Source organism: Mobula birostris, chromosome 11 (genome assembly GCF_030028105.1).
Source record: "Mobula birostris isolate sMobBir1 chromosome 11, sMobBir1.hap1, whole genome shotgun sequence".
NCBI classification, from domain to species: domain Eukaryota; kingdom Metazoa; phylum Chordata; class Chondrichthyes; order Myliobatiformes; family Myliobatidae; genus Mobula; species Mobula birostris.
The window spans coordinates 100124943-100144728 of NC_092380.1; the positions used below are offsets into that span (position 1 = coordinate 100124943).

The 19786-nt window shown below is 41.7% G+C and overlaps 1 protein-coding gene across 1 annotated transcript in view; it reads left to right on the forward strand.

The window, feature by feature from the left end:
* The first annotated feature begins 1749 nt into the window (after positions 1-1749).
* Positions 1750-19786, forward strand: part of LOC140205563 (L-lactate dehydrogenase B chain-like) — a 31390-nt gene continuing 13353 nt past the window's right edge. The window contains exons 1-4 of the mRNA XM_072273184.1: positions 1750-1839; positions 2110-2258; positions 6166-6330; positions 9753-9867. Of these exons, the coding sequence (XP_072129285.1) occupies positions 6205-6330; positions 9753-9867 (241 nt within the window). The 5' untranslated portion in view covers positions 1750-1839; positions 2110-2258; positions 6166-6204. The remainder of the gene's footprint in view (positions 1840-2109; positions 2259-6165; positions 6331-9752; positions 9868-19786) is intronic.

Sequence of the window (19786 nt, forward strand, 5' to 3'; positions counted from 1 at the left end):
TATCAGGTAGCATCTGTGGAAAGAAGTATGAGTTAATGTTTCAGTTTGATGACCCTTTATGTGAAGTTTTTAAGATACCGGGAAAGGGGTTGAGCAATTCTGTGTGGAGGTGACATGCAAAGTACATTAAATGACAAAAGTGGTGGTTCTTCCTTCATTTCCCTTACCTCATTTCCTGCACCAGCGTGAATAATATCACCCACTGCAACACTGAACTGATCGCTAAACACAAACTATGGACTCACTTAGAAGGACTCTACCACTCATGTTCTCAATGCTGTATGTTTGTTTATTTATCTATCTACCTATTTGTCTATTTGTTTACTTATCTTCCTATTTATCTTAATATTGTTACTATTATTTGATTTTTTTAAATATTTGCACAGTTTGTCTTATTTTGCACATTGGTTGTTTGTCATTGTAATTTTTCATTGATTCTATTCTATTTCTTTGTTCAACTGTGAATGCCTGCAAGAAAATGAACCTCTGGGTAGTATATGGTGACATAGGTGTATTTTGATAATAAGTTTACTTTGAACATTTGTCATTTGATTTCTCCTTTGTTCCATTATTATATCTACCATTCAACCTTTGACCCTCTCCCCTGCTCTGCCCTCTACCTTTAAATATCTGGATGAATGGTGCCACAACAGCCTCTCATTTAATGTCAACAAAACCAAGGAGTTGGTTATTGACTACAGGAGGATGAAACTAGAGGCCCATGAACCTCATCAATGGATCAGAGTGGAGAGGGTCAGCAACTTTAAATTCCTCGGTGTTATCATTTCACTGGGTCTAGCACGTAAGTACCATTACTAACAAGGGATGGAAGCACCTCAGCTTTCTTAGAAATTTGCGAAGATTCGGCATGTGATCTAAAACTTTGACAAACTTCTATAGATGCGTGGTGGAGAATATACTGACTGGTTGCATCATAGGTTGGTATGGAAACACCAATGCCCTTGAATGTAAAAACCTACAAAATGTGATGAGTGCTGCCCAGTCCATCACAGATAAAGTCCTCTCCTCTATTGAGCACATCTACAGGGAGCGCTGTTTCACAGGAAAGCAACATCCATCATCAAGGACCCCCACCATCCAGAGCATGCTCTCTTCTTGCTGTTGCTATCAGGAAGGAGGAACAGTAGCCTTGGGTCCCACACCACCAGTTCAGCAACAGTTATTACCACCAGGCTCCTGAACCAGAGGGGATAACTTCACTCAGCCACATAACTTCCACAACCTATGGACTCAACTTCCACAAACTATGGACTCACTTTCAAGGACTCTACAAATCATGTTCTCAATATTTATAATTATTCTGTTTTAAAAAAAAATTGTATTTGCACTATTTGTTGTCTTTTGCATATTGGTTGTCTGTCAATCTTTGTGTGCAGTTTTTCATTAATTCTATTACGTTTCTTTGTATTTACTGTGAATGTCTGCAGGAAAATTAATCTCAGGTTAGCATATGGTGACATATATGTACAAACGTACTTCTTGGTGTCGGGGTAGAGATATGTCGCTACCAAAGGAAATGTAAGGTGCAGCTCCCCTCTGCTAGCTTGCAAGTCATCCTCGGACAAGGAGTAGCACCTAGTTCTCCAATCCTCTCCCATCAGGGTCACGTGAAGCCATGGGAGCAGGTGATGGCTGGTCGTATGAGCAGTGACGCCGGGCAGACAATCTCTGAAGAATATTGATAATCGCTGGGATCACCCCTCTCATAAAGACACTGTCCAGAAGAAGGCAAAGGCAAACCACTTCTGCAGGAAAAAAAATTGCCAAGAACAATCATGGCCGCTCACGTCATACAGCACGGCACATAGCGAACAAACGGTATGTACTTTGATAATAAATTTACTTTGTACATTTTTCCAGTTTTGCTTGGAAGCCGCCCGGTCTGATCAATATTTCCAGCATTTCTTGCCTTATGGCGCCTCGCCGTGTATTGCCTCCTCACGAGTGTTACGTATGGTGTGTCAGGTTAGTCGTGACAATCGAGGCGGTTAGAGTACTGGTAGGCGACACTCTTCCCAGTGCTGCCTTGTGAATAGCGGTTACTGTTAACTGGTTCGGTGACTTGCTCTCCATTTTCGTGTTTCAAAGTTCATCGCAGACCATTGATGTGGGACTGGTGACGAGCTAAGGGCGAACTTTGGTTGCAAAGTTTTGAGAGGGGAAACGAAGAAGGAGCCCCCGTTGGGAAGGAAATAAAGACTTTGCGGAAAAGTGGAGGAGACGACTAATCAAAACAGGTCAGCCGTGTTAGGTGTAGTAGAGATGACACTGAATGAGTTGAAGCAAATTGGGAGAGGAGAAAATTAAGGTAGAATTCGGAGCTCGGAAAAGAGCATGGTTCTTATCTCCAGAACGGTTTATGTAACTGAATTGGAACTTCGTTAAAACAGAGTGGATAGTGGAAAAATATCTACGAATAAAATCATATCACGTAAATTTAAAGACAGCGTTTCCATTTTTTATCACTTTGGGGTTCTGGAAATCGCAGGAAAGTGTATATTTACTTGCCCACCCCTGACTGCCCTCGAGGAGGTGAGTGGTGAATAGTCCCTGTGTTGCTGTAAAATCTGAGTTCGAGGATTTAGACTTGGAGGTCCTGAGATATTCAGGTTAGGATGGCGTACTTACAATAGCGGAACCTACAAATGCTGGTGTCCGCATACTTGTCTTCTTTGTCAGTGGAGATGGTAGCTTTGGAAAATTCAATCGGAATAGTCTGTAGTTAACTCAAAAATCAAAGTCAAAAATATAATTTATTATTAAACATGTGTACTGTGTTAGAACATAGAAATCTACAGCACATTACAGCCCCTTCAGCCCACAATGTTGTGCCGACCGTGTAACCTACTCTAGAAACTGCCTATAATTTCCCGAGCACGTAGCCCTCTATTTTTCTAAGCTCCATGTACCTACCTAAGAGGCCCTTAAAAGACCCTGTCGTATCCGCTTCCAACACCGCCGCCGGCAGAGCATTCTACACACCCACCACTCTGAAAAACTTACCGCTGATGTAAGCACCTTAAAACTATGTCCCTTTGTGTTAGCCATTTCAGCCCTGGGAAAAAGCCTCTGTCTATCCAGCCGATCAATGTCCCTCTTCATCTTATACATATGTTGCATGCTAATTAATTGGTCAAACATGATTTCCTTTTTGAAAAAAAGTGGCATTGACTTTGCTCGATTGCCTTGAATTATTCTTAGTGCTCAGTTTAATCTTTAATAATTGCTTCTACACAGATTTCGCTGCATCTCCTTTTTACCCAATCTTCCACTGTAATCGCTGTTTTTAGAACCAAAATGGGTATGTTCACATTTATCCATGTCTATGATCTTGAGATTCATTTTCTTTACAGGAAATTTAAAAATATATTTTTGGAAAAAAAACTGTACATAAAGACAGAATATGTAAAAGAAGACAAATTGTGCAAATAATTTAAAAAAAATAATTCTGAGAATATGATTTGTAAAGAGTCCTTGAAAGTGAGGCTGTAGGTTGTAGAATCAGTTCAGGGTTGTGGTGATTGAAGTTATTCCCTCTGGTTTAGGAGCCTGATGGTTGAAGGGTAATAACTGTTCCTGAAGCTGGTGTTGTAGCACTTAAGCTTATGTGCCTCCTACCCAATGGTGGTTGAGGGAAGAGGGCAGGACCTGGATTGTGGAGGTCTTTGATGATGGATGCTACTTTCTGTGACAGTGCTTCTTGTAAATGTGATGAATGGTGGGAGGACTTTGGCTGTGAAGGACTATGTCTCTACCATTTTTTGTAACCTTTTCCTGGGCATTTGTGTTTCCACACCAGGTCCTGATACAACCAGTTAGGGTACTCTCTGCAGTGCATCTATAGATGTTTGTCAGTGTTTTAGGTGGGCTTGCTGAATCTACACACACTTCTAAGAAACTAGAGACATTGCTGTACTGGCTTTGTAATGCCCCTTTGATGTGATAATGGCAAGGAATTTAAAGCTACTGACTCTCTCCACCTCTGATCCCCCAATGAGGACTAACTCATTGACCTCCTATTTCCTACTGCTGTGCCTGTGTACACTGCATCTGGCAGAGGAAGGATGGTTGACTGGGTGATTGATCTGTTGATGGTGGCTTCCCTCAGGTTACTAATGAAGGTAGAGAGATTGGACGGCCAGATTGGATTTGATTTACTTTTTATTACTAGGATGTACCTGATCAGTCTTCCACATCAGGAAGATGACAGCATTTGAACTATGGAATAGCATTGTCAAAGGCACAATTAGAACATAAATCACCACAGCACAGTAAAAGTCCTTGAGCTCAGGATGATGTGCCAACCTTTTAACCTACTCTAAGATCAATCTAACCTGGGGTCCATGGACCCCTTGCTTGATGGTATTAGTCCTTGGCATAAAAGGGGTTGGGTACCCCTGATCTAACCTTTCCCTCCTACATGGCCCTTCATTTTTTTTATCATCCAGTATTAATTCTCCAGTAATACACTCAAGCTGCTAGAAGAACTCAGCAGGTCGTGCATTATCTATGGAAGGAAATAAACAGTCGACCTTTTGGGTCGAGTCCAAAAGAAGAGGGAAGAAGCCAGAACTTTGAGTGCAGGTTTTTTATATTGCAGCTGGAATGAAGTCTGATACTTTAATCTTTGCTTTATCCATTATTGATGTTAAGGATACTTATGAACTCATTACTTTTCAATGGTGAAATAAAAATAAAACAATTTTTATTTACAAAACAATTTACTTAGATTTATGTATTTTGCATACTGTCTGATATGGAGGAACTATTGCACAGGATCAGGAAAAGCTGCAGAAAATTGCCAATTCAGCAAGCTCCATTATGGGCACTAGCCTCCCCAGCATTGAGGACATGTATTCAAAAGGCAATGCTTCAAAAAGGCAGCATCCATCATTAAGGACCCCATCACAAAGGACATACCTTCTTCTCTTTGCTATCATCAGGGAGGGAATACTGGAGCCTAAAGACAGGCACTCAGTGTTTAGAACTGCTTCCTCCCCTGCTCCATCAGATTTTGAATGGACAATGAACCCATGTAGACTGGCTCACTATTTGTTTTTCTTTCTTTTTGCACTACTTAATGTATATTTTTAATATACATCTCTTATTACAATTTATAGATTTTTATAGCATTGCAATATACATATATATAGGCATCCGTTAGTCCCGTGATACCATGGATTTTGGAAGGTTTCCAGGGCGCAAGCCTGGGCAAGGTTGTATGGAAGACCCACAGTTGCCCATGCTGCAAGTCCCCCCTCTCCACGCCACCAATGTCATCCAAGGAAAGGGCATTAGGACCCATACAGCTTGGCACCGGTGTCGTCGCAGAGCAATGTGTGGTTAAGTGCCTTGCTCAAGGGCACAACATGCTGCCTCAGCCAAGGCTCGAACTAGCGACCTTTAGATCACTAGGCGACTGCCTTAACCACTTGGCCACGCACCAACACATTGTGCAATGTACTGCTGCCACAAAACAACACATTTCATGATATATGCCAGTGATACTAAACATTATTCTGATTCCCGCTACTACCTTCAGTTATTTCTTAACCAGCCTGGCCTATGGACTTTACTCAGTGTCCTTTCACTATATGTGCTCTCCCACTCTGGGATAAATTACTTTCCTAATATGCACATCTCCATGATGTGAGTTAAAATACACGACCTAACATGTGAACAGAAATAAAGCAGAAGTTTTAAAGTTTCTTCCAGGCCCATGTTCAGTAAAAAAAACCCACCAGTTTCAGGAATAGTTATTACTCCACAACCATCAGGCTCCCGAACCAGCGTGGATAGCCTCACCCACCTCAGTACTGAGCTACCCACTGCTATCTATGCACTCAGTTTCAAGGACTCTACAGCTTAGTATTAATTATTTACTTAAATTATTATTTGCATGATTTGTCTTTTGTACATGCATTATTGTTATTTTCAGATTTTCATAAACTGTATTGTATTTTCCTGTAATTGCTGCAAGAAAACGAATCTCAAGGTAGTATATGTCGACATATACAGTACATACTTTGATGAACTTACTTTGAAGTTTGATCTAGAGTATGTCCCCAATTGTAGTATTTTTTAAAATTAATGTTGCTCACCTTTTGTACTACAGAAACCAAAGTCTTTCTTTCCCTTCTTTAGATTTCTTACCATTCCAAATTGACAGCAGAAATAAAGGCAATGAGTCTGCAAGAAAATCTAATGAAACAGGTGGCCCCATTAACGTCTGTCAAACCTTCTTCAAAGATCTCAATAGTGGGCACTGGGAGAGTTGGTATGTCATGTGCCATTTGCATTCTGGAGAAGGTAACGTCTCACTTTCATTAGTCATTGTTGAAACTCTATTTTTCTTTCCTTTATGTTAAAGATCCAGATGTAAAGACAAAGTTGAGTTTATTGTCATACGCACAAGTACATGTATGCAGAGGTGCAATGAAAACCTTACTTGCAGCTGCATCACAGACACAACATCATACAAGTAGCATTGATAAGAAAAACGTGAATATGTGTTGTACTCAATTCTTACAAGAAAACACAATTAGAACAAATAAAGATCATTTTAGTGTAAAGTGGTCATCATGTTGCTAACGTAAAGTGATTAGGATTTTGCCGGGTTCCTTCAAGAACTGACTAGTTGAAGGGAAGCCTGAGAGTGGTGAATCTGTGGAATTCTTTGCTACAGGTGGCCGTGGAGGCCAAGTCATTGGGTATATATAAGGTAGAGGTTGATAGATTCTTGATTAGTCAGGGACTGAAGGGATACTGGGAGAAGGCAAGAGATTGGCGCTGAGAGGGAAATGGGTCAGTCCTAATGAAATGGCAGAGCAGACTCGATGGGCCAAATGGCCTAATTCTGCTCCTGTATCTGTCAGTCTTATGAAAGTAGTAATTAGTAGCAATCCAATAGTTGTTGTGAAAAGATGGCATGGCCCAGATTTGATAAAGAAATTAATCAACAAGCAAAGTGCATTTATATTGAAACTTTCTGAATCTTGTATATTGAGACTAATCAGGGAACACCTGATCCTAGATAAACTCAAAGTGAAATCACTTCGGTCTTCAAAATAGACTCAAGCCTCTGACATGATGTATATAGGAATATCTGATGTAGTTAATGAAGGTGAGGGATACCATTCTGATACAAGGCATACTGCTTCTTAGATATCCCAATTGTCACTATGGCTTTGGGACTGACTGACTTTCTAGAGTACAGTGTTACCGATTAAGTAAGTTTGCAGAATTAGACCATAAGACAAAGGAGCAGAAGTAGGCCATTCAGCCCATCGAGTCTGCTCCGCCATTTTATCATGAGCTGATCGATTTTATCCTATTTAGTCCCACTGCCCCGCCTTCTCACCATAACCTTTGATGCCCTGGCTACTCAGATACCTATCAATCTCTGCCTTAAATACACCCAATGACTTGGCCTCCACTGCTGCCCGTGGCAACAAATTCCATAGATTCACCACCCTCTGACTAAAAAAATTTTTTCGCATTTCTGTTCTGAAAGGGCGCCCTTCAATCCTGAAGTCATGCCCTCTCGTACTAGACTCCCCCATCATGGGAAACAACTTTGCCACATCCACTCTGTCCATGCCTTTTAACATTCGAAATGTTTCTGTGAGGTCTCCCCTCATTCTTCTAAACTCCAAGGAATACAGTCCAAGAGCGGACAAACGTTCCTCATATGTTAACCCTCTCATTCCCGGAATCATTTTAGTGAATCTTCTCTGTACCCTCTCCAACGTCAGCACATCCTTTCTTAAATAAGGAGACCAAAACTGCCCACAGTACTCCAAGTGAGGTCTCACCAGTGCCTTATAGAGCCTCAACATCACATCCCTGCTCCTATACTCTATTCCTCTAGAAATGAATGCCAACATTGCATTCGCCTTCTTCACTACTGACTCAACCTGGAAATTAACTTTAAGGGAATCCTGTACGAGGACTCCCAAGTCCCATTGCATCTCAGAACTTTGAATTCTTTCCCCATTTAAATAATAGTCTGCCCATTTATTTTTTCTGCCAAAGTGCATAACCATACACTTTCCAACATTGTACTTCATTTGCCACTTCTCTGCCCATTCTTCCAATCTATCCAAGTCTCTCTGCAGACTCTCCGTTTCCTCAGCACTACCGGCCCCTCCACCTATCTTCATATCGTCAGCAAACTTAGCCACAAAGCCATCTATTCCATAATCCAAATCATTGATGTACAATGTAAAAATAAGCGGCCCCAACACTGATCCCTGTGGAACACCACTGGTAACCGGCAGCCAACCAGAATAGGATCCCTTTATTCCCACTCTCTGTTTCCTGCCAATCAGCCAACGCTCTATCCACGTATGTAACTTTCCTGTAATTCCATGGGCTCTTGTTAAGTAGCCTCATGTGTGGCACCTTGTCAAAGGCCTTCTGAAAATCCAAATATACAACATCCACTGCATCTCCCTTATCTAGCCTACTGGTAATTTCCTCAAAAAATTGTAATAGGTTTGTCAGGCAGGATTTTCCTTTAAGGAATCCATGCTGAGTTCTGCCTATCTTGTCATATGCCTCCAGGTACTCTGTAACCTCATCCTTGACAATCGACTCCAACAACTTCCCAACCACCGACGTCAAGCTAACAGGTCTATAATTTCCTTTTTGTTTCCTTGCCCCCTTTTTAAATAGCGGAATGACATTTGCAATCTTCCAGTCTTCTGGAACCATGCTAGAATCTACCAACTTTTGAAAAATCATCGCTAATGCCTCCGCAATCTCCACAGCTACTTCCTTCAGAACACGAGGGTGCATTCCATCTGGTCCAGGAGATTTATCAACCTTTAGCCTATTCAGCTTCCTGAGTACTTTCTCTGTCATAATTGTGACTGTGCACACTTCTCTTCCCTGCCACCCTTGAGTGTCTGGTATCCTGCTGTCTTCCTCAGTGAAGACTGATGCAAAATATTTGTTCAGTTCCTTTGCCATCTCCTCATCTCCCATCACAATTTCTCCAGTATCATTTTCTATCGGTCCTATATCTACTCTCACCTGTCTTTTACTCTTTATATACTTGAAAAAGCTTTTAGTATCCTCTTTGATATTATTTGCTAGTTTCCTTTCATAGTTAATCTTTTCTCTCTTAATGACCTTCTTGATTTCCTTTTGTAAGGTTTTAAAAACTTCCCAATCCTCTGTCTTCCCACTAATTTTTGCTTCCTTGTATGCCCTCTCCTTTGCTTGTCCAAAAATATGACACACTGTTAACACATAAAGCTTTTCTCTGACAACAGTGGCTTTTTCTCAGTAAGTAACCTGTTTAGTGGTGTTAGTTGTGAGGAGTTGTCTGATTGTCAGTCTGTTGAGGAAGTTTCTCAGCAAGGTAGATTGGTATATAGGGAGCATGTGAGCAAATTTTATTCATGCAACTTAATGCCTCAGAACATCTGATTAAAATGATATTAAAATTCTCTCTGACATAATCTAAAACTATAAAAGCAACTTCCAGTCTCTGTACGTGCACAGTTATATATAGAACAACTGCTCTACTCATAGGGCATCTTAAATGTAGAAGCTGATAAATGATAGTGCGTGATGATGGCCTTTAAGTGCTGTAGATGGATGATACCCATCGTCTTTGAGCTAATGTTTGGATATTTCTGATTAAAGGAAGCTCTGAATGCTGGATCACTTAGAATCACCTCCATCACTTTAAAGCCAGAGTTTTCCAATTTTTCCTTTTACAGAGTTTAGCTGATGAATTGGTCCTTGTCGATAAGATGGCAAACAGAGTTAAGGGGGAAGCGATGGACCTGTTGCATGGTAGCGTGTTTCTAAAATCCAAGATAACATCAGCTACAGGTGTGTAACAGGCTGTGGGATTTATTATGACATAATTTAATCAAAGATTTGAAGCCTAATTAAATTTAAAGCTTGTCTCTCTGTCTATCAATTGTCCGCTGGCATTTCTAACAAGCATCATGTATTAGAAAGAGTACAATGAAATCCCTAGCAGCACATTCATATTCCATGTGCCATTTTCATTGTACAGAAGATAATGTCTTGCGTTCATTATTCATTGTCAAAGTTCTAACTTTATATCTTTTTAAAAAAAAGATACAGATGTAATAAATTAATTAATGAAAAAGCAAAGTGCATTTGTATTCCAGATCCCTGAACTTTGTTCATTGAACCAAACAGGAAGGCACCCAGTCCCCCAGATGTTAGGACCTAGAAAACTCAAAAGGAAATCACTTGGGGATTTTCAAAATAGACTCAGTTCTTATTATTTTGACAGGAGCTCACTGGTCATTTCAGATGCATTCAGCAAAGAGGAGGGGTGCCACTGGGTTACTCTGCCTTAATTCATCTCGATACAAGGCATTCTGCCCGTATCTAGGATTTCATAATAGTTACAATAGCCCTGGGACTGACTGCCTTTCTGGATCACTGGATAGCTGATAAAATATTTTGACTGTACAAAATATTTGCCAGAGGAGGAATCGTGTAGAATGTGATCAACAAATGCTCATTTTAGCTTGTTCCATAATCTCCCAGTCTAATCAAATAGGGTCACCCTTCGACCCAACTTATTCATGCCAACAATTGTGCATACCTAATTAATCCCATTTGCCTGTGTTGGTTCTGTATCCCTCTAGATCCTTCCTATCCATAAGTCAATCCAAATATTGTTTAAACATTTTAAGTGTTCCACCTCTACCACTTCCTCTGGCAGCCTGTTGTGTATACCTATCATCATCTGTGTGGAAAACAAACTTTCCCCTTGGATTTCTTTTAAATCTTTCCCCATCAGCTTAAACCTATGCCCTCCAGTTTCAAATCCCCTACTCTTGGAAAAAGACTATCACTATCCATCTTATCTATGCCCCTCTCATGATTTTGTAAACCTCTATTAAGTTGCAGATTTGGGAAATTGGCCCTAGCCTATCCAGTCTCTCCTTATAATTCAAGCTGTCCAGTCCGACTACATCCTTGTGAATCTTTTCTCCCTCCTCCCTAGCTTAATCGCACCCTTCTATAATATAACTATACACAATAATTCAAATATCGTCTCACCAACAACTTGTGTAGCTGTAACATGATGTTCCACTCTCGTACTTGGTGCCCTGATTGATGAAGGCAAGGTTTCATGTTTTCTTCACCTCCCTGTTTTACCTATCTGTTCTACAACACTCCCTGGGGCCTTACCATTCACTGTGTGTCCTGCTCTGGTTCAACTTCCCAAAATGCATCACTTCAACCTGTGAGTTAAATTCCACCTGCCATTTCTTTGTCCACTTTCCTAGCAGATCTCGACCCTGATGTAGGTAATCTTCTTCATTGTCTACCATACAACCATTTTTTTTCCTGCTAACTCCAAACTTACTAATCATGACACCTACATCCAAATCAATATGTGAGAAATAGCTGGGGAGCCAAGACTGATCAATGCAGCACATCACAATGATGCTAAGCAATCAGTTTAGCTGCACTGGTGATGCTCCTACAATAATAAAATTGCTCCATTTAAAAAAATGCACCAAACTTGAAGGAAAGCAAACACAGTTAGTTGGCCTCCAGTGTGAGAAACAACCTTCCCATGCCACCCCTGACACCTTCCACCGGGCCAAATTTGTATCCAATTGTCTAGCACACCCTGGGTCCCATGCGATCTAACCTTCCAGACTAGCCTACCGTGCAGGGAAAAAAATAGACAGATTAGCATTTGTTTTGTGTATTTTAAAACCTAAGTGTAGCTCACAGCTTATTATGTCAATAACAGTATGTTAGAAATGTGGTTTTAATGCAGGAAACTTGACAGCCAAGTTATAATAAAAAAGGTTAAAAGATAAAGAATGGCTTTATTTGTCACTTGTACATTAAAACTTACACTGAAATGCATCGTTGCACAAATCAGATCAGTATTCTTTGTGCTGGGCAGCTCACAAATGTTATGTTTCCAGTGCCATAATGGCAGATGCAGTTTAATGTGGATAAATGTGAGGTTATCCACTTTGGTGGCAAGAACAGGAAGGCAGATTACTATCTGAATGGTGTCAAGTTAGGAAAAGGGGAAGTACAACAAGATCTAGTTGTTCTTGTTCATCAGTCACTGAAAGTAAGCATGCAGGTACAACAGGCAGTGAAGTAAGCTAATGGCATGTTGGCCTTCATAACAAGGGGAGTTGAGTATAGGAGCAAAGAGGTCCTCCTGCAGTTGTACAGGGCCCTGGTGAGACCACACTTGGAGTACTGTGTGCAGTTTTGGTCTCCAAATTTGAGGAAGGACATTCTTGCTATTGAGGGAGTACAGCGCAGGTTCACGAGGTTAATTCTCAAGATAGCGGGACTGTCATATGTCGAAAGATTGGAGCGACTGAGCTTGTATATACTGGAACTTAGAAGGATGAGAGGGGATCTGATTGAAACATATAAGATTATTAAGGGATTGAACACGCTAGAGGCAGGAAATATGTTCCCGATGTTGGGGGAGTCCAAAACGAGAGGCCACAGTTCAAGAATAAGGGGTAGGCCATTTAGAACAGAGTTAAGGAAAAATTTTTTCACCCAGAGAGTTGTGGATCTGTGGAATGCTCTGCCTCAGAAGGTAGTGGAAGTCAATTCTCTGGATGCTTTCAAGAAAGAGTTAGATAGAGCTCTTCAGGATAGCGGAGTCAAGGGACATGGGGAGAAGGCAGGAACGGGGCACTGATTGTGGGTGATCAGCCATGATCACAGTGAATGGTGGTGCTGGCTCAAAGGGCCAAATGACTTACGCCTGCACCTATTGTCTATTGTCTATAGCGTGCCCACAACTCACAAACCCTAACTGTACATTTGTGGAATGTGGGAGGAAACTGGAGCACCCAGAGGAGATCCATGTGGCCATGGGAAGAGCATACAAACATACAGACATTAAACATTGTTCTCACAGCCAATGTTGGAAAGTGTTCCTCTTAACCTCACTTACCACCCCATGAACCTCTGCATCCAACACATCATTTTCTGCAACTTCTGCCATCGTCAACAGGATCTTACCATCAAACACATCTTTACTCCCCCCCCCCCCCCCCCACACACCCACTCTCCGCTTTCTGCAGGGCTTCCCTTGTCCATTCATCCTTCCCCACTAATTGCCCTCCTGGCACTTATCCCTGCAAGTGAGAGAAATGGTACACCTGCCCATTCACCTCCTTCATCACCTCCAGTCAGGGCCCCAAACAGTCCTTCCAGGTGAGGCAACATTTCACCTGTGTATCTGTTGGGTCGTCTGTTGTAATTCGGTGCTCGTGATTCGGCCTGCTCTACATTGGTGAAACCCGATGTAAATTGGGGGACTGCTTTTTTGAGCACCTTGACAAAGCGGAATTTCCCATTGGCCAACCATTTTAATTCCTATCTCAATTCCCGTTCTGACACGTCAGTCCATGACACTTCTGGCCATGATGAGGCCACTCTCAGGGTGGAGGAGCAATACTTCATGTTCCATCTAGGTAGCCTCCAACCTGATGGCAAGCACATTGATTTCTCCTTCTGGTAGTTTTCCCCTCCCTCTTCCCTCTTCTTCCATTCCTCACTCTGGCCTCTTATCTCTTCTGCTCACCTGTCTATTACATTCTTCTGGTACTCTTCCTTCCTAGGGGGACCAATATCCTGGCAGGGAGATTAGCGAGGGCTACTGAGGTGACTTTAAACCAGAATGGTTGGGGGGTGGGAATCAAATTAAAGAGACTAGGAGAGAGGAGGTTAGTTCACAACAGGGGGATGGGAACCAGTGCAGAGAGACAGAGGGGTGTAAAGTGAGGGTAGAAGCAAAAAGTAGTAAGGAGAAAGGTAAAAGTGGCAGGCCGACAAATCCAGGGCAAGCATCAAAAAGGGCCACTTTTCAACATAATTGTATAAGGGCTAAGAGAGTTGTAAAAGAGCGCCTGAAGGCTTTGTGTGTCAATGCAAGGAGCATTTGTAACAAGGTGGATGAATTGAAAGTGCAGATTGTTATTAATGATTATGATATAGTTGGGATCACAGAGACATGGCTCCGGAGAGACCAAGGATGGGAGCTCAACGTTCAGGGATATTCAATATTCAGGAGGGATGGACATGAAAGAAAAGGAGGTGGGGTGGCGTTGCTGATTAAAGAAGAGATTAACGCAATAGAAAGGAAGGACATAAGCCGGGAAGATGTGGAATCGATATGGGTAGAGCTGCATAACACTAAGGGGCAGAAGACGCTGGTGGGAGTTGTGTACAGGCCACCTAACAGTAGTAGTGAGGTCGGAGATGGTATTAAACAGGAAATTAGAAATGTGTGCAATAAAGGAACAGCAGTTATAATGGGTGACTTCAATCTACATGTAGATTGGGTGAACCAAATTGGTAAAAGTGCTGAGGAAGAGGATTTCTTGGAATGTATGCGGGATAGTTTTTTGAACCAACATGTCGAGGAACCAACTAGAGAGCAGGCTATTCTAGACTGGGTTTTGAGCAATGAGGAAGGGTTAATTAGCAATCTTGTCGTGAGAGGCCCCTTGGGTAAGAGTGACCATAATATGGTGGAATTCTTCATTAAGATGGAGAGTGACATAGTTAATTCAGAAACAAAGGTTCTGAACTTAAAGAGGGGTAACTTTGAAGGTATGAGACATGAATTTGCTAAGATACGCTGGCAAATGACACTTAAAGGGTTGACGGTGGATATGCAATGGCAAGCATTTAAAGATTGCATGGATGAACTACAACAATTGTTCATCCCAGTTTGGCAAAAGAACAACTCAAGGAAGGTAGTGCACCCGTGGCTGATGAGAAATTAGGGATAGTATCAATTCCAAAGAAGAAGCATACAAATTAGCCAGAAAAAGTGGCTCACCTGAGGACTGGGAGAAATTCAGAGTTCAGCAGAGGAGGACAAAGGGCTTAATTAGGAAGAGGAAAAAAGATTATGAGAGAAAACTGGCAGGGAACATAAAAATTGACTGTAAAAGCTTTTATAGATATGTAAAAAGGAAAAGACTGGTAAAGACAAATGTAGGTCCCCTACAGACAGAAACAGGTGAATTGATTATGGGGAGCAAGGACATGGCAACCAATTGAATAATTACTTTGGTTCTGTCTTCACTAAGGAGGACATAAATAATCTTCCAGAAATAGTAGGGGACAGAGGATCCAGTGAGATGGAGGAACTGAGCGAAATACATGTTAGTAGGGAAGTGGTGTTAGGTAAATTGAAGGGATTAAAGGCAGATAAATCCCCAGGGCCAGGTGGTCTGCATCCCAGAGTGCTTAAGGAAGTAGCCCAAGAAATAGTGGATGCATTAGTGATAATTTTTCAAAACTCGTTAGATTCTGGACTAGTTCCTGAGGATTGGAGGGTGGCTAATGTAACCCCACTTTTTAAAAAAGGAGGAAGAGAGAAACCGGGGAATTATAGACTGGTTAGCCTAACGTCAGTGGTGGGGAAACTGCTGGAGTCAGTTATCAAAGATGTGATAACAGCACATTTGGAAAGCAGTGAAATCATCGGACAAAGTCAGCATGGATTTGTGAAAGGAAAATCATGTCTGACGAATCTCATAGAATTTTTTGAGGAAGTAACTAGTAGAGTAGATAGGGGAGAACCAGTGGATGTGGTATATTTGGATTTTCAAAAGGCTTTTGACAAGGTCCCACACAGGAGATTAGTGTGCAAACTTAAAGCACACAGTATTGGGGGTAAGGTATTGATGTGGACAGAGAATTGGTTAGCAGACAGGAAGCAAAGAGTGGGAATAAATGGGACCTTTTCAGAATGGCAGGCTAGTGGGGTACCGCAAGGCTCAGTGCTGGGACCCCGGTTGTTTACAATATATATTAATGACTTGGATGAGGGAATTAAATGCAGCATCTCTAAGTTTGTGGATGACACGAAGCTGGGCTGCAGTGTTAGCTGTGAGGAGGATGCTAAGAGGATGCAGGGTGACTTGGATAGGTTGGGTGAGTGGGCAAATTCATGGCAGATGCAATTTAATGTGGATAAATGTGAAGTTATCCACTTTGGTGGCAAAAATAGGAAAACAGATTATTATCTGAATGGTGGCCGATTAGGAAAAGGGGAGGTGCAACGAGACCTGAGTGTCATTATACACCAGTCATTGAAAGTGGGCATGCAGGTACAGCAGGCAGTGAAAAAGGCGAATGGTATGCTGGCATTTATAGCGAGAGGATTCGAGTACAGGAGCAGGGAGTTACTACTGCAGTTGTACAAGGCCTTGGTGAGACCACACCTGGAGTATTGTGTTCAGTTTTGGTCCCCTAATCTGAGGAAAGACATCCTTGCCATAGAGGGAGTACAAAGAAGGTTTACCAGATTGATTCCTGGGATGGCAGGACTTTCATATGAAGAAAGACTGGATGAACTAGGCTTGTACTTGTTGGAATTTAGAAGATTGAGGGGGGATCTGATTGAAACGTATAAAATCCTAAAGGGATTGGACAGGCTAGATGCAGGAAGATTGTTCCCGATGTTGGGGAAGTCCAGAACGAGGGGTCACAGTTTGAGGATAGAGGGGAAGGAGCCTTTTAGGACTGAGATTAGGAAAAACTTCTTCACACAGAGGGTGGTGAATCTGTGGAATTCTCTGCCACAGGAAACAGTTGAGTCCAGTTCACTGGCTATATTTAAGAGGGAGTTAGATATGGCCCTTGTGGCTACGGGGATCAGGGGGTATGGAGGGAAGGCTGGTGCAGGATTCTGAGTTGGATGATCAGCCATGATCATAATAAATGGCAGTGCAGGCTTGAAGGGCCGAATGGCCTACTCCTGCACCTATTTTCTATGTTTCCCTTTCCCCTGTGGTCCACTCTCCCCTCCTATCAGCCACCTCCTTCCCCATCTCTTTACCTTTCCCACCCACCTGGGTTCAGCTATCACCTAGCTTATCCTCCTTCCCTCCCCCACTTTTTTTTATTCTGGTGTGTCCCCCCTTCTTTACCAGTCCCGATTAACGTCTCGGCCTGAAACGTCGACTGTTTATTAATTTTCATAGATGTGGCCTGACCTACTGAGTTCCTCCAAGCATGTTGCTCAAAGTACATAAATATTACCATATGCAACCCTGAGATTCATTTTCTTACATGTACTTATAGGAAAATAAAGTAATACAATAGAATTTATGAAAAACTATACATTAATAATGCCTGATTATTAATTGCGAAAGAACAGGACTGAAGCTTACAACAGTGGACAAGATGAGTGAATTGCAGTAACTAGTTTTCAACTAAAAGAAAAGCCAGCAATGTTCTGTTAAACAGATAGTAAGCTCTTTAGTAGCTTATTTTGCATTTGAAGAGAAGAGTGTTAATGTGAATACTGGAAATCCCTGCATATCAATGAGCTGTGCCCCAGGATCTTCTGCATTCATTCAAGAGAGAAGGCAGGGCTTCTGTTTAGTATTTCATTCAAACCACAGCATCTCTGATGATGTGGCACTCTCTCAGCAAGTACAGGAAGCACACTTTAATTTTCAGCTCACCACCAACGTTGAAGAGGTAGTAATGGGGGACAACAAAATGGTAGACGAACTGAGTAAGTATTTTGCATCAGTCTTCACTGTGGGAGATAGTAGCAGTATGGTGGAAGCTCCATGTGTCAGGGGTAATGAAGTGCATAACTAGAGAGAAGGTTATTGGGAACCCAGATGGTCTGAAGGTAGCTAAGTCACCTGGACCAGATCATGTACACACCATCTTTCTGAAAGAGGTGGCTAAAAAAGATCGTGGGAGCATTATTAATGATCTTTCAAGAATTAGTAGATTCTGGAATGGTTCCAGAAGACTGGAAAATTGCAAATGTCACTCCACTCTTCAAAAAGGGAGAGAGGCAGAAGAAAGGAAATTTAGGCCAGTTAATCTGCCCTCAGTGGTTGGGAAGATGTTGGAGTTGATTATTAAGGATGAGGTCTTAGGGTACTTGAAGGCACATGATAAAATAGGCCATAGTCAGCATGGTTTCCTAAAGGGAAAATCTTGCTTGACATATCTGTAGGAATTCTTTGAAAAAATAACAAGCAGGATAGACAAAGGAGAGTCAGTTGATGTTGTGTACTTGGATTTTCAGAAGGCCTTTGACAAGGTGCCATACATGGAGCTGCTTAACAAGCTACCAGCCCATGGTATTACAGGAAAGATTCTTCCATGGATAAAGCCGAGGCTGATTGGTAGAAGGCAAAGACTGGGAATAAAGGGAGCCTATTCCGGCTGACTACCGGTGACTAGTGGTGTTCCACAGGGGTCTGTGTTGGAACCGATTCTTTTTACGTTATCTATCAATGATTTGGATGTTGGAATTGATTGCTTTGTTGCAAAGATTGCAGATATGAAGATAGATGGAGGGGCAGGTAATTTTGAGGAAGTAGAGAGGCTGTAGAAGGAATTAGACAGATTAGGAGAATGGGCAAAGAAATGTCAGATGGAATACTGTGTCAGTAAGTGTATGGTCATGCACCTTGGTAGAAGAAATGAAAGGGTTGACTATTTTCTAAATGGAGAGAAAATACAAACAACTGAGGTGCAAAGGGATTTGGGAGTCCTTGTGCAGGATTTCCTAAAGGTTAACTTGCAGGATGAGTCTGTGGTGAGGAAGGCAAATGTGATGTTAGCATTGATTTCAAGAGGACTAGAATATGAAAGCAAGGATAAAACTTTATATAGCACTGGTGAGACTTGACTTGGAATGTTGTTATCAGTTTTGGGCCCCTTAGAAAGGATGTGCTGAAGCTGGAGAGTTCAAAGGAGGTTCATTAAAATGATTCCAGGATTAAATAGCTTGTCGTGAACAATGTTTGATGGCTTTGGGCCTATATTCACTCGAATTCAGAAGAATGAGGGATGACCTCATTGAAACCTATCAAATGGTGAAAGGCCATGTTAGAGTGAATGTGCTGAGGATATTTCCTATGGTGGTAGAGTCTAAGACCAGTGGGGACAGCCTCAAAATAGAGGGGCGTCCATTTAGAATGGAGATGAGGAAGAATTTTTTTAGCCAGAGAGTGGTGTATCTGTGGAATTTGTTGCCACAGGGTTCTGTGGAGGCCTAGTCTTTATGTATATTTCAGGTAGAGTTTGATTGGTCAGAGCATGAAGGGATACAGGGATAAGGCAGGAGACTGGAGCTGAGAGGAAAATTGAATCAGCCATGATGAAATGGTGGAGTAGAGTTGATGAGCCAGATTGCCTAATTCTGCTCCAATATCTCATGGTCTTGATTTGAGGGCAAGAATTTTACCAGCAGAGCTCAGCCAACACAGCAAGTGTTTCAAAAGCAACACTAAGCAAGGTTGTTAAGTACACATTAGGCTACTTCTTGGTTGCCTGAATATTTTGAGTTAGGAGCCAATGCCCTAGGTCAGGTTTTTTTAAAAACAGTGCATAGTATTAAGTCAAATGCGGTTCTTGGCAGCTGGATAAGCAACTGACTACAATGCTTGCTTTTTGCTACTTGCAATAATTTAAAAAAAAATTGCTAAACTAATTATACAGATACTGCCTTTTGCGCAATTATTTTAAATTCCAGAAGTGTTTCAAAAGTAACAGCTCCTAAAGCATAACAAGTTACGAAAGAGCTTGCTGATTGTTTAACAAGAACATTACTAGTTTTTCTTTACTTGTAAACCAGTTGTGTCAAATGCATTCACATTTTTCTATGTTGTAACCCCGATGAATGGTCTCAGCCCAAAACATCAATTCTTTATTCTTCTCCATTGATGCTGCCTGACCTGCTGAGTTCCTCCAGCATTTTGTGCTTGCG